This window comes from Odocoileus virginianus, chromosome 8 (assembly GCF_023699985.2).
Source record: "Odocoileus virginianus isolate 20LAN1187 ecotype Illinois chromosome 8, Ovbor_1.2, whole genome shotgun sequence".
Classification (NCBI taxonomy): domain Eukaryota; kingdom Metazoa; phylum Chordata; class Mammalia; order Artiodactyla; family Cervidae; genus Odocoileus; species Odocoileus virginianus.
In genome coordinates this window covers 10,999,367-11,015,099 of record NC_069681.1, presented here as the reverse complement: position 1 = coordinate 11,015,099, position 15,733 = coordinate 10,999,367, and the positions used below count along the sequence as shown (strand labels likewise).

Below are 15,733 nucleotides of genomic sequence, written 5' to 3'. Positions count from 1 at the left end.
CATAGCTAGTTAATGGCTGAGTTAGGACTCAGACCTCCCAAGCTCATGCTTTTTTCCACCATGCCACACTAATTCTTGGATTTCCCAGGTGGCCCTCATGATAAAGAATGTACCCGCCAATGCAGAAGATGTACGAGATGTGGATTCGATCCCTGGGTCCAGAGGATCCCCTGGAGTAGGAAATGGCAGTCCACTCCAGTATACTTGCCGGGAAAATCCCATGGTTAGAGTAGCCTGGTGAGCTTCAGTCCATAGGGTTGCAAAGAGTTGGACACGAGTGAAGCGACTTAGCGCCCACACACACTAGTTCTTGTACTAGTAATACAGCCGCAGTAGCAACAACAATGATAATATGTAACAGCTAGCTTACGTTCTGTGCTTATAATAGGCCAGGAGCTATGCTCTACCTACAGAGTTCAGGGCACTTTGGATTTTTCTATTATGAAAATGTAAAATATATTCTATACAAAGTAGAGTATATAATGAACTCCTTTGTCCCCATAACTTTGTTTCAATGATTATCAGAATTTTGTTCATCTTGTTTTAATCTGTGTTGAACATATTATCTGTATGTTGTCTTTTAAAAGACCATACCTTTACATAATGCACTTTTCTTGTACTGTCTTAGTTTTTATCTCTTACACAACCACAATCTGATTACTACGCCTAACAAGCTAATAATAGCCCCTTAATATACACTGATGCCCTGCACTCCGTTTTCCTCAGTTCTCCCCAGTGTCCCTTTCAGTTGGTTTGTCTCCATCAGCACCCAAACAAGAGTGAACACTGCATTCAGTTGATGTACCTCCTGAGTCCCTTTGAAAGTTGAAAGATACGCTCTCCTGTTCTCTTTATCCTGAGAGATATTGACCCACTTTCATGAATATAAAGATTTTATCAAAATTATACCAATATTGATGAACTTACAGTGAGGAAGTATTTTCTAAAGTAAATTTCATCAACCCAATTTAACTTCTTGATAATTTACCATAATGCAATGAAACCATATTCATTTCTTCCAGACTAGAAACTACTGTCTAAATTACTTCCCAACAATTAAAAAAATTGTTTTTTTTCCCTGAATTTTCATAGCATTTAATTTCGAAATCTTTTATACACTATGAAAATCAGTAAGCATATATTTAATACTGACTAAGGAGGACTCTATACACATTGTTACTACATAATTCCATATAATCCTTTGTGTCTCATACCATCTGTTAATTAGAGGCTTATAATGAACAGATTTAGTTTTTTCCTGGTATAGGCTTAGTAAATGTTTGTTGAATTATTTAATATTAAATTACTGTGAATATTTTATTGCCAAAATTAAAGAATGTGTGGATTTTGTTAGTTAATCATCTGAACTGAGCAGTGGCAGATTGCTGCTGTGTAACATCAGAAATACACCATGTTGCTATGCCGGAATAATTATCTAATGTCTATAGATGGACGGAACAGTTTGTCCAGACTTCTCCCCACCTGTGTCCCCAGCTGGTAGTGGCAGCAGGGAATTTGATAACAAAGTGTGCCGTGTTTCTTGTAGCTACAGTGGCTTAGGAGTCCCAAGGCTATAAAATATTTGGTTTCATCAAGCATAATGATATTTTTATTTGATATCATATTATTTTGTGTCCCTTCTGAAACCTCTTGCTATGAAGTTGCCTGAAGTACAATATGGAAATCCTTTGCCATGCTGCACACTCTCTCTTGCTGTTGTTCAGTCACTGAGACGTGTCCGACTCCTTTATGACACCAGGGACTGTAGCGTGCCAGGCTCCTCCGCCCATGGCATTTCCAGGCAAGAATACTGGGGTGGGTTGCCATTTCCTCCTCCAGGGGCTCTTCCCATCACAGGGATTGAACCAGTGTCTCCTGCATTGGCAGGCAGGTTCTTTACCACTGAGCCACCAGGCAAGCCCGCGTGTTCTCTTTGGTCTTCAGTTTATCCATCCAGTGTTTCTTAGTGAGTGTTTATCTTGCCTTTGTTCTGAATCTGTATATTGCTCTTGTAAGTACGTCGATTTCTCCCCCCCCTCACAGTATTTGTTTTGGCTGCTTTGGTTATACCAAGTGACCGAACTACCAAAGAGTCTAACTTTACCATTTACAGCCGCACATTATTTAAAAGGGAAATTTCAAGGATGTGGATTTTATTATTCCTGTTTGAAAAGGAGCTTTTGACTTTGCCAGGAAGCTTTATCAGTGTGTTTTAAAGCCACGCAAACTAGTAGTACAATTAAAAGGTGTGTTGTTTTGCCTGACTTTCGGGTACTGTTTCTGGATCTGTTCCAGGGATCCTGTTTATGCACATGTTTGGAACTGTTTACTATGTAGTTTAATTCTTTTTTCTGGATACGTAAATAATGTATGTTCACTGAGAGAATTTGGAAAATAAATAATTTCCATTGATTCCTAGAGCAGGGACCTCTCACTGTGTTATTGGATTAAGAACTGTTAGAATAACATCGTGTTTGGAGATCCGCTTGTCTAGGCCCTCTTTATTCAGATGAATGAAGATGGTGGTATAAATCTCTACCTGAGACAGATTAAGGAGGATTGACTGTCTGAGTCTCCCAACTGCTTGTATAGTAAGTATATTTTCAGGCATTTTAGACAAAGAATGAAAAGTTTCAACATTTGATGAAAACTCTATGGTTATTTTAAAAAAGCAATTTATTTCTCCTGATGCTACTATAATACTAGCTTTTTTTAGTTGTTATGTTTGACTGCAATTGGTATTTGTTGATGACATTCATACAGTTAGTGTTTCTAAGGAAAATTAGGACCGTATAAAAAAAATCTTTAAATTTTATATAAACAGAGCCAACTCTATGAAAGTTACTGAAGAATTAGGAGGAACTGGAGGGAAGGCCAAAAGTTAAGATGCTTCAGAGAGCACATGGCAAGCTGAACACTAGCCATGGCAAACAATCACTTGGAGACCATTTTAAAAATTCCTGCAGAAGAAAGAAAAATTGACTTCCTCATCTTCTCCCTTCTGAACCTTGCATACAGGGAGTTCCTGGATACATGTTTTAGGCTGTTTTATAATCTTTGAGTACTGATTTATGACTCCATAACTTTAGAATAATAAACTTTCATGTAAAGCAATTCAGGGAAACTACCTCCTGACATTCTGTTTTGCAATATAAGAAGCAGAGAACAGCCCCCTCTTTTAAGTCAGAGTGAATTTGCCTTTAAAATCCCATTGTTTGCAGGATCCTAACTGCTTAGAACTTAAGTTTGTGTGCTTGCATGCTCAGATCTGATAGAGAGCCTGAAGAACCATGGATGAAGGTTCGTGACATTGTACAGGAGTCAGTGATCAAGACCATCCCCAAGAAAAAGAAATGCAAAAAGGCTAAAATGGTTGTCTGAGAAGGCCTTACAAATAGCTGAGAAAAGAAGAGAAGTGTAAGGCAAAGGAGAAAAGGAAAGACATACCCATCTGAATTCAGAGTTCCAAACAATAACAATGAGAGATAAGAAAGACTTCTTCAGTGATCAATGCAAAGAAATAGAGGAAAACAACAGAATGGGAAAGACTAAAGAGCTCTTAAAAAAAAAAAAAATAGAAATACCAAGGGAACATTTCATGCAAAGCTGGTCCCAATAAAGAATAGAAGTAGTATGGACCTAACAGAAACAGAAGATATTAAGAAGAGTTGACAAGAATACACAGAAGAACTAAACAAAAAAGATCTTCATGACTTAGATAGCCACGATGGTGTGATCACTCACCTAGAGCCAGACATCCTGGAGTGTGAAGTCAAGTGGGCCTTACGAAGTATCACTACAAACAAAGCTAGTGGAGATGATGGAATTCCAGCTGAGCTATTTTAAATCCTAAAAGATGATGCTGTGAAAGTGTTGCACTCAATATGCCAGCAAATTTGGAAACCTCAGCAGTGGCCACAGGACTAGAAAAGGTGAGTTTTCATTCCAATCCCTAAGAAAGGAAATGCCAAAGAATGTTCACACACTTGTACTCATCTGACAAACTAGCAAGGTAATACTCAAAATTCTTCAAGCCAGGCTTCAAGAGTAAGTGAACTGTGAACATCCAGATAGTCAAGCTGGATTTAGAAAACGCAGAGGAACCAGAGATCAAATTGCCAACATCCATTGCAGCATAGAAAAAACAACAGTATTCTAGAAAAACATCTACTTCTGCTTTATTGACTATGCCAAAGCCTTTGACTGTGTGGATCACAATAAACTGTGGAAAATTCTTCAAGAGGTGGGAATACCAGACCACCTGACCTGCCTCCTGAGAAATCTGTATGCAGGTCAAGAAGCACCAGCTAGAACCAGACATGGAACAACATACTGGTTCCAAATTGGGAAAGGAATACATCAAGGCTGTATACTGTCACCCACTTATTTAACTTATATGCAGAGTACATCATGCGAAATTCTGGGCTGGATGAAGCACAAGTTGGAATCAAGATTGCTGGGAGAAATATCAATAACCTCAGATATGCAGATAATACCACACTTAATGCAGAAAGTGAAGAGGAACTAAAGAGACTCTTGATGAAAGTGAAAGAGGAGAGTGAAAAACCTGGCTTGAAACTCAACATTCAGAAAACTAAGATCATGGCATCTGGTCCCACCACTCCATGGCAGATAGATGGGGAAACAAAGAAAACAGTGAGAGACTTTATTTTGGGGGGCTCCAAAATCACTATGCATGGTGACTGTAGCCATGAAATTAAAAGACGCTTGCTTGCTCCTTGGAAGAAAAGCTATGATCAACCTAGACAGCATATTGAAAAGCAGTGGCATTACTTTGCTGACAAAGGTCCATCTATGGACAAAAGTTCATAGTCAAAGCTATGATTTTTCCAGTAGTCATGTTTGGATGTGAGAGTTGGACCATAAGGAAAGGTGAGCGCTGAAAAATTGATGCTTTTGAACTGTGGTGAGAGTCCCTTGGACTACAAGGAGATCAAACCAATCAATCCTAAAGAAAATCAGTCCTAAATATTCATTGGAAGGACTGATGCTGAAGCTGAAGCTCCAGTACTTTGGCCACCTGATGAGAAGAACTCACTCATTTGAAAAGACCCTGATGCTGGGAAAGGTTGAAGGCAGGAGGAGAAGCGGACAACAGAGGATGAGATGGTTGAATGGCGTCACCGACTTGATGGACATGAGTGTGAGCAATATCCGGGAGGGTTGGTGAAGGACAGGGAAGCCTGGCATGCTGCAGTCCGTGGGGTCGCAAAGAGTTGACTGAGCGATTGAACTGAACTGAACTGATGCTTAATGGTGTCCAACGCTTTGTGACCTGATGGACTGTAGCCCACCAGGCTCCTCTGTCCATGGGATTTCCCAGGCAAGAATACTGCAGTGGGTAACTGTCCCCTTCTCCTGGGGATCTTCCCAACACAAGAATCGAACCCATGTCTCCTTTGTCTCCTGCACTGCAGGTGATTCTTTAGCGCTGAGCCACTGCAGAAGCCCTGACCTTAAGTTTGCTTTTCTCCAAGACAGAAGAGTTACCTCCCACTGACATGGCTGGTGTGAGGATGTGGGTGGTGAAGCACCGGAAGGACAGGCAGGCATGCAGCAGAAGACTCGAAAAACATCAGGTTCCTTCTCTTTGTTGGCCCACAGGGAGCAGAATGTTGCTGGAAGAGGTTTCTACCTCCTTCAGCAAGAGCAAACTATATGACTCCCCTTTCCTTTTCTTCTGTTCTTTCCTCAAATTTTATTTTAAAATGTTTATTTTATTTTAAAAGATTTATTTTATTTTAAAATATTTAATAAATTAAAGTATGTTTTCCTCCTGTCCTTAGGGGCTTAACAGAATCATTCCTTCTCCTAACCCTGTAGTCAAAGAGCCGTCCAACTCCTAGCTCTGTAAAGGTCCTTCTTTCTAGTACCTTGTCACAGAGAACATGATGAGACAGAAGAGTAATGATAAAAGAAAGCGTCATCCTTTTGAGACAATTCATAGTTATTTGATCATCTCTCATTCCATAGGTTCCTTCTTCTTTTTAAATTTTTCATTCCCTTTTGTTGTTATTGTTCATTGTTTAGTCGGGTCTGACTCTTGGGACCCCACGGACCGTAGCCTGCCAGGCTCCTCCGTCAGTGGGCTTTCCTAGGCAAAAATACTGAAACGGATTGCCATTTTCTCCTCCAGGGGATCTTCCTGACTAAATATTATCTTCCAGAAGAGTCAAGTGTGAGGTAAAAGCTATTTATTTTGTGCCAATTTTTATTAAAGGATACACATTGTATATACAGGATAATGATTAGTAAGTAAAGATAAATATCCACAGGAACAAAATGAAAATGGTAGCAGATTTATTTTGACAATTGCACATTGGGTAGTTTTTTTGTTTTCTAAACTTCTCGTTGAGAAAAATGAGTATGTGTGGCTTTTGTAATGGAAAAATAAGATGCTGTTTATGTATTTATTCAATTAAAGTAATCCTCAGGATTTTTTTTGTTCTAGGCGAAAACTGTGATTGGAAAGAACAGATCGCTGTAACTGTCTCATTTTGCTCAGGATATTTACAGAAATTCTTTCCTGGGTTATGGTTTTAGCATTTCCTCGAAGGAATTATTGGAGCTTTTAAAATGAAGCCAGAAATGACCTGATGAGATCTCTGTTTAAGAAAAGTAACTAAACAAATGGTAGACTGGCCAGTTGTAAATCTGGAGGCGGGAGGCCCAAGAGGACCCTTTCTAGGAGTCTGAGCACAGCGATGGGCTGCCCTGGAGCAGTGACAGTGAGCTGGAGAGGCAGGAGCAGGTGTGCGAAGCAGGCACTGAAGAGTCAACCTTTCCAAAGTTAAACTGCCTTTTTTAATACTAGTCTTCCCTCCCTACCCAGCAGAGGCCCCCTCCTCCCAGTCTCGTGTGTCTTTAAGTAGCATCACTTTCCACCTTGTTGCCCAAGACAGAAAGGTTGATTTCTCTCACCTCACATCCAGTTCATCCTCAGATCTTGTAAGTCCTTTCCCCTAATTAACTGTCTCTTAAGTATGGTCAACCCTCTCAGCTCCTTACTTGAAGCCACCACCATCTCCGGCCTGAGTTTGTTAAGAAGTTTCCAAATGGCTTTCCTTTGCTTTCAGTCTTGTTCTCTGTCCTGTCATTTCACCAGAATGATTTTCCAAAAGTGAAAATCTGATCCTGTTACCCCTCTACTTCAGTGGCCTTTTGGTGCTATTCAGAAACAGATCAAACTCTTTCCCCTGGCTTCCAGGACTGCCAGAGCTAGACCCTGCCCTCTGCTCTAGGCTTGTTGCTTATTATTTCCTTCCTCACTCCTGCTCCTTCACTTCACTTGGACCCACCCAGAGCTCCAGCTCTCTAGTACCCCAAGTCTTTACACAGACTGTACTCTCTACCTGGAACACTCCTCTTTCTCCTCCTTCCCATAACCTCTTTAATCCGTGGTAATTCAACTGAAATATCACTGCATAGGGGGACTTCCTGAGCCTTTGGTTAAATCTTCAGGACCTTTGGATGTTCCATAGCGGAACACGTCACATGTACATCTTCAGTAAGTTCTCTACATACAAATGAGCTCTGTTCTGAGAGAGCTCGTTCGTAAGTCCAATTTATTTGTACGTACAGCGAAGCTGAGGCCTTCCCTGGTGGCTCAGGAGTAAATCTGCCTGCGGGGCAGGAGCTGCAGGAGACATGGGTTCTATCCGTGGGTCGGGAAGGTCCCCTGGAGGAGGGCATGGCACCCCACTCTAGTGTTCTTGCCTGGAGAATCCCACGGACAGAGGAACCTGGAGGGCTACAGTCCATAGGGTCACAAGGAGTCGGACACGGTGGGAGGACTTAGCACGCACACACAGCAAAGTTAGCCTTGGTACCCAACGGTCACAGTCAGCTGTGTACTGCTGCCTTTGTGCTTTTGGACCCCCTGGGCTTGAAATAGAGACTGTACCCTTTACAGTTAAGTACACTGCAGCACAGTACACTTACAGAGGATGCATGCACACAGCAGTGTGCACCAGACATCTGAGCTCATTTATGTCAGCGGACATGCAAACGCACATGTGCACCTCTGAATGTTTGCAACCTGAAAGTTTGTATGTAGGGGGCTTGCTGTGTTTTGTTTCATTGTCTGTTTCCTACTGGGTTGTAAGCTATGAGTGTGGTCAGGGGTTGTAGGTATTTTATTTATCATTGTATCCCACTCAGCTAGTACAATACCTAGAACATTAGGTGCTGAAAAGGTTGATAAATTAGACAAAGGAGATATGGAAGGAAGGAAGGGAGGGAGGAAAGGGAGAAGTGGAGCAGAAAGGAGCGAAAGGAAATGAAAAGGAAGAAGAGAAGAGAAGGAGGGAGGGAGGGAGAAAGGAAGGAAGGCAAAAGTTTTGCAAATTGAAACTACAGAGATTCTAGTAACGTTTTGAATGAGAGCAGGGAAAAAATGCAGTAGTCAAAAACATTCTGAGACTCATTCATTGACCAACTGGCTACGAGGCCATACTGTTCAGAGTGGGTTAAAAAGAAAGGAGGGTAGGTTTTGGTGGAAGCATGATGAGTTCAGTATGAACATCTGGTATAGAAGCCCAGTTGATAATTCGGAACAGTAGATCTCATCTCAGCTGGGGCTTAGGAGAGACGTGCGAGCTATGTGAGACGGCTGAAGTGAAGGGAGTGGGTGAGGGTCCCAGAGAGAGCATATGGAGCCAGGAGACAGATGAGGCTGGAGTTGGGAAGACTCTAAAATGTCTTAAAAGTAGCGCATACCAGCCCCAGATGGAGTCCCGTACGTTAAACTCTAACCACAAAACCCAGGCTTAGCTTGATTATAGTTTCAGCCTCTCCCAGAAATGGAGTCTTAAACCAGTAAATGAGGATCACCTGGTCAGCCATGATGAGGTCACTGGCCCAAGAGACCCCTTAGGATAGTGACCTTGTCACAACCTGCTGTGACAGTTTTGCTAGTAGAACCTCCTTGTCCTGCTCCTTTCTGCTTATGAACGTCTCTTCTTTTGTGCTTCTCCTGTTTGTCTGCTAGATTCATGAATCATTGAATAAGGTCAATAAGACTTTTAAAATTTACTCAGTTGAGTTTTCTTTCTTTTTTAACACATTGAAAGAAGACATAGCAAAGGACCCTGTTAGTGGCAGTCAGGGACTTCACATTGCATCCTACATTTATAGGGCGTGTGATGGCAACTCACTCCTGTATTCTTGCCTGGGAAGTCCCATGGACAGAGGAGGTACAGTCCTCGGGGTCACAAAGAGTCAGTCACGACTGAGTGACTAACACAGCACAACAACAGCAAGCTCCTAAAATTGCTCAAGAGGAATGTGAAACAGCAAGGAGGAATCTGTCCTCTTGGAAGTGGGGAGGGAGCATGAGCTCTCCACAGTGGTTTTTCATGACTTGTTCTTTTAAGAAACCCTTTTGTGTTTCTGACAGTACAATGCATTTATGATATTTGTTTTTCCCTATGTTTCTTGAATTGAACAGAGCTGATGTAATTAATACACAATTTGTTTGTCTGAACGTGTTTATTTAAAATTTTGTGTTTATTGCAGCATGCCATTTAAAGTCTATATAGCTTTGTGCCATGTTTGGCGGTGGACAGTGTAAGAAATCAATAAAGGTATTTTTATTGCTACAGCGTATGTTATAAACTCAGCTTTTTAAACCACTTCTACTCTTCCCACACAACCCACTTTTTAGAAGTTTTACATCCCATTAATAGAGCGGTCCACCTCTAAGTGAAAACTTTGAAATGGAGCAGTAGCATGTGAGTGGATTCCATTTTTAACAGCCTGTCCTCTGTGAGAGGACAGCAACCTTGGCGTCAGTAAATTGTGAGAAAATGAGGGCATTTCTAGGAAGAGAAGGTATAGTTGAGACTTATTAATAAACCCTGATTATAATTTCAGGTTTCCAAGGTCTTAAAGGACTAGAAAGTAGGATAAAAGGAGAAGAAAGCAGTGTTTAATTAAAGCTAAAGAAGCACAGTATTGTATTTATCTTTATATAACTAAAAATCACAATTCTGAAGAGTGGATTAGAAATCTTTGTTTTTACTCTTCCTTGATTTCCTTTGCTGCCATTCTTTAAATCTGAAATACTCTGGCTCTAATATTTACACCTCAGTGTAAAATGAAAGAGCAGAAAATAAAAAACAAGTTGCAGAAGACTAAAAATAATTTTGAATTTCCTTTTAAATAAGAAGAACTTAGAGCTAGTGTATTTAGAAGTCAGTTAAAAAAAAACTATGTCATAAAAGATGCGCTGTATGTGTTTACTAGTTTGGTTTGCATTAGCAATAAACTAGGACAGATTATCGGTAGGAGATTATTCTGGTTTGTTTTACCTCCAGACAAGTTCCTTTTTTGTTTAATGCTTTCTGTGTAATTACAGGGTGTAGGAAAAAACAAGATTGTTGATAGATTCCTTCACCTGCTCAACAGACCCCGAGAATATATCCAGCTGCACAGGTAAGAGGATAAAACCCACAGCCTCTTAAGATCTGGTCTAATCATTTATTTTGCTCCTAATACAATTTTAAAATACTTTCTTAAGGCCCATTTTTAATATTCCAGTTTATTTCTTTTCCTTCTGCCCTTATCTCTCCTCTCCTTAAAAGGTAATAAAACCATGCAAAATTTATTTTTGAAGTGACTAATGCTTTATAAACATGAATTAATAGATATTTTGTGGATAAAGTGATGAACATTGCATTCAGGGAGTAGTTTTCATCATCATAAAGGCTCTTAAATTAGAAGGAAAGAGTGTAGAGACTAAGCTCCCTCTCTAACAGGAAGTTAACATAGCTCACAAGGAGAAATAGTGAACTATGTGAATCTCAGGTGTGAGATAAGGAACTCAAAAATATGAAGAAGTAAATCATTACTCTTGCCTTCTCGGAAAACACTTTATGGATTATTTAGTTTTGTGTGGTTTGCTGGTCCAGGGATAGCTTTTAATCAAACAGATTTTCTCAACATGGATTGTTTTTAGCTTTATCAATGAACCTGTTCTTAATCTTTCTAAAATAAAAAATATGCAGCAGATCTACCAAAAGAGAGAGAAAAAAATTCAGGAGTATACCAAGTAATAAGCAAATTAAAACTAGATTGAATTGTTACTGTTTTTAATCCCAGGAGATTAAAAAAAATATTGTGTAGTGGAAATAACCCTGGATTGAGTTACAAGAATTGGCTTTTGTTTTGAGTCCTTTTACTAAATAATGATGTGTTTTTCAGAGGAAAATGTAGGAGAAAAGAAGGTAAAGTTAGTGGACCAAAGCAGAAAGAGAAGAGTGCCAGAGTAAAGCTGAGCGATGGTCAAAAACGGCCTCTTGGCATTTACACCTCTGGTTGTGATGCAGTCACTGGTACCACATTGGTCCTACCACAGTGCACGTGTGCATGCTAAGTCACTTCTGTTGTGTCTGAGTCTTTGTGACCTCATGGACTGTAGCCCCCCAGGCTCCTCTGTCCATGGGATTCTCTAGGCAACAATACTGGCGTGGGTTGCCATGCCCTCCTCCAGGGGATCTTCCCGAATCAGGGGTCAAACCTGAGTCTCTTATGTCTCCTTCACTGGCAGGCAGATTCTTTACCACTAGTGCCACATGACTCACAGACACTGGTAAAGGAGCAATCACTAGAGACTGGTGAGCTGAACAATAACCAGAGCTCCCACATGGTTGAGAGTCTTCATTAAACTTACTCCTGGGGTTCAAAGATGTATCCTGTGAAATCTGTGCTTTAGAAGTAGGATAAATCTGTCCCTAGAGTAAAAGCTATTCTATTTCCCCCTTAATAAGTTTAAAAATAACTCTTGAAAAAAAGCAAGGATGTTTGTTATTTTAACACTATTTTGTAAGTTTTCCTCATACAAAATGATTTTAAAAAGGAAAGGGTTAGATGTTGGGGGGAAATATTTTGGAAACAATTAAACCAATTCAGAAATAAATTAGCTGCTTAGCTAAACAAACTTACCACTGAATTTTGAAAGAAGACTACAAAATCCAAACATTTATCAACAGAGCATTTACAATATCAAGCATTTGATAGACTATTACTATACATGCAAATAAGCAGGAAAACTGGTCAATAGAAATAGACCCCAAAATGACAGATGATTGAGTTAGCAGACAAGGACTATAAAACAGTTGCCTTAAATATGTTCAAGCCTGTGAAGGGGGAATCAACATAATGAGGGAATAATTAGGAATTCTCAGTACAGAAATAGCAACCTTAGAAATGCAGTCTCACATACGGGCAATTAAAATCTCAAAAAAAGAAAAGATGGGGGACAAAGACCAGGGCAGAATATTATTTAAAGATGTAATGATGGAAAATTTCCCAAATTTTGTGAAAAGCTTTAAGTCACCAGGAAGCTCAGTGAACCTCAAGCAAGATAAGCAGGAAACCACAGCAAAGTGTGTTGTGATCAAATTGTTTAAAATCGAAAGAGGAAATCTTTAAAACTGCCAGCAAAAATAGTTAAATAAATAAATAAGGCATATTACATATGGGGGAAATCATAAAAATTATCACTGACTTGTCATGAATAACCACAATTCAGTGAAATGGTTGTTTTTCAACAGCCAAAAGAATGAAAAGTTAGTATACATTAGTATACATTAGTATATTTGGCAAAACATTCTTTAGAAATATAGACATTCTTAGATGAACAGAGTATTTTTTTTTACCAGCAAACCTGTATAATATTAGAGAATTACAGTTAAGTATTCTCCGTGAGCATAGATACAAAAATTCTTAACAAATATTAACAGATCAAATTCAACAATATGTAAAAAGGATAATGCATCATAACCAAATGGGTTTTAATCCCAGGAATGTAAGGTTGGTTTAACATTTGAAATCAAATAATGTAATTCATTCTATTTACTGCATAAAGGAAGAACCATATGATCACTTCAGTCATTGCCCCTGCCCCGCTGAAAAAAAGCCAACAAACAAAAAAAATTTGGTAAAATGCAATGTTCATTCATGATAAAATGTTACAGCAAATTGCAAATATCTGGAAACTTCCTCAACCTGTTAAGAGGCATCAATGAAAAACCTATAACTAACTTGTACTTACTGGTTAAAAAAACAACAACAACTAAATACTTTCCACCCAAGATGGGGGAAAAGGCAAGAATATTCACTGTTCATCATTGTGCTAGAGATCCTCGCCAGTGCAATAAGGCAAGAAAAAATAATAAATGGCACATATGTTTAAATAGAAGAATTTAAATTGTCTTCATTTAGAGACAGCGTGATTATGTACATAGAAAATTCTTTCAGTTGTATTTTTATATAAAAGCAATGGACAATAGGAAAATTATTGAAATACTTATTATAAAGCACAAAACATTTAGGAATAAATTAAACAAAATTTGTGTAAATTTTAATTTAATAATTTTAACTTGGCATGACTAGGTAGGTCATCTCAATTTGTAAGCTTTTATACCTCACTTACGTAGCTTCAGAAAACTTTTTGCCTATCTTTGTATTTTCTCATAGTTCTTCTTTGTATGAATTATGCCTTAATATTCTTTTTTTTTAATTTACTATGTCAAGATTACAAGACTAGGTGTTTTCGAGATATAGAAAGAAATAAGAAACATAGTCCCTATCTTTAAGGCGCTGTAATACTGTTCTTATTTGTAATTATTTCAATCTTTTACGTTCTACTGAATCTAAAATATTAGCTCCTTGTTTCCCTCACCTTTAAGCCTTTCCACAAGTTTTTTCTTTCTACATGAACCAAGTTAGGGGAAAATAATAAAAGAATCAAAATGTTGAGCTAGTTTGCTAGTTTTTGCCTAAATAACTTTGATTTGTAACATATCATAGTTCCACTTTTTGAGCCACAAGTCACAAAGCAAGACTTGTATTTTACATTTTAAGAATGATACAGTGAGCATTGCAGTTATTCATTCTTAGGAGAATTTGTGCTGTTTTATCTGTTTCATTTTGGTCATACTGTGTTTAGTCCAGACTGTTTAGTGGTGCTCTTAAAAATATGTCCAGAAATACAGAAGTCACTTTATATGAGATTCCTTTTGAATGGTGGGGCAGTTTTTAACTTTCTGTATATTGGACATTAAAATATTTTTAAAGAAAGATATGTTAGGCTGAGCTAGCTCCATTTATTCTGATTGTGGATTCTGAACTTTACTTAATACAATAAGCAAAAAAGGAAGGAAAGAAACATGCTTAGTAATTATTCCTAGTCTGTATAATCATCACATTCATTGTAAATAGGCCTTTTGCTTATAATTCATTGTCTTAAATAGTTGTAAGAAGTTTTAATAGATTTTATTTTCTAGGAATTACTCCTTATCTTCTAGTTATTGACATAAACTTGTTTATAATGTTGCTTTATGATATTTTGATGTCCTTAGGCCCAGTAACGATATCATCATTTTTACTCCTAGTATTGGTTATTTACCTTCTCTCTTTTTTTCATGGTCACTTTTGCCAGGGAGTTATCAGTGTTTTTGTTCTGTTTAAGCAACCAGGTTTTGGCACTGTTGAACCTCTCTTTTGTGTGTTTCTTTTCTATTTCAATAATGTCTGATTTTATTATACCCTTCCTTTTATCTTCTTTGGATTTAATTTGCTGCTTATTTTAAAACTTTTTTATATGAATGATCAAATAATTGATGTTTAACCTTTGTATATGTGTTTGAAACTATCTATATTGGAGTCGCTTTTTTATACTCAGTTTTCTCATCTCTGTTGAATAGAAGTGGGCAGGGTCGTCTTTTAGGTCTGTATTCTAGTATCTTTAAATAGGAAGGAAGAAGACAGCATTCAAGATGCTGTAGAAACTTTAGAAGATTAGAGATAAGGTTGTCCCCCATTATTTTTAGTAGATTGGTTTCAGGACCCCCATGGGTGCTAAAACCCACAGATGCTTACTCAAGTCTCTTGTATAAAATGGTGCAGTATTTGCATATAACTTGTGCACATCCTGCATATACTTTGAATCATCTTTAGATTACTTGTGATACCTAATACAACGTAAGTGAGTGAAGTCACTCAGTCGTGTCCAACTCTTTCAACCCCATGGACTGTAGCCTGCCAGGCTCCTCTATCCATAGGATTTTCCAGGCAAGAATACTGGAGTGGGTTGCTACTTCCTTCTCCAGGGGATCTTCCCAACCCAGGGATTGAACGCAGGTCTCCCGCACTGCAGGCAGACTCTTTACCATCTGAGCCACCAGGGAAGCCAATACAATGTAAATGCTATGTAAATTGTAAATACAGTATAAATGCAGTGTGAATAGTTGCCACATGAAAAATTCATGTTTTGGTTTTTGGAACTTCTGGAATTTTTTGTTGTCCCAGATATTTTCAGTTCGAGGTGGATTGATGCAGAAACTGTGAATACAGAGGGCTGACTGTACCATGCTTTACTTTCTGCCTAGAATATCTCCTATACTATCTTTCATTGAGAAATAACAAATAATAGTGAAGAATTGCATGTTGATTATATCCCATGGTATTTCTTACTTTGGCTACATAAATATATAGATACATTATCTATGAATAAAAAGTCTAAATTCAAAATGTAGTAAAAATTTCAGATAGATTTTTATTATTTTTGCTATAGCCCTGATTGCTATATCATTGACTGATGATAGTACTACAAATAAAATATCCACTTACATAGGCACTGGAGTACCTCTGTTTGTCAGTATTTGATATTTAATTTATTATGTAAAGTTAGAAGTAAAAAATCTCCATT

The 15,733-nt window shown here is 38.4% G+C and overlaps 1 protein-coding gene across 1 annotated transcript in view; it reads left to right on the top strand.

Annotated features, from left to right (window-relative positions):
- VWA8 (von Willebrand factor A domain containing 8) overlaps positions 1–15,733 on the top strand; it is a 367,424-nt gene that overhangs the window by 146,914 nt on the left and 204,777 nt on the right. The window contains exon 21 of the mRNA XM_070471177.1: positions 10,379–10,455. Coding sequence (XP_070327278.1) covers positions 10,379–10,455 — 77 coding nt within the window. The remainder of the gene's footprint in view (positions 1–10,378; positions 10,456–15,733) is intronic.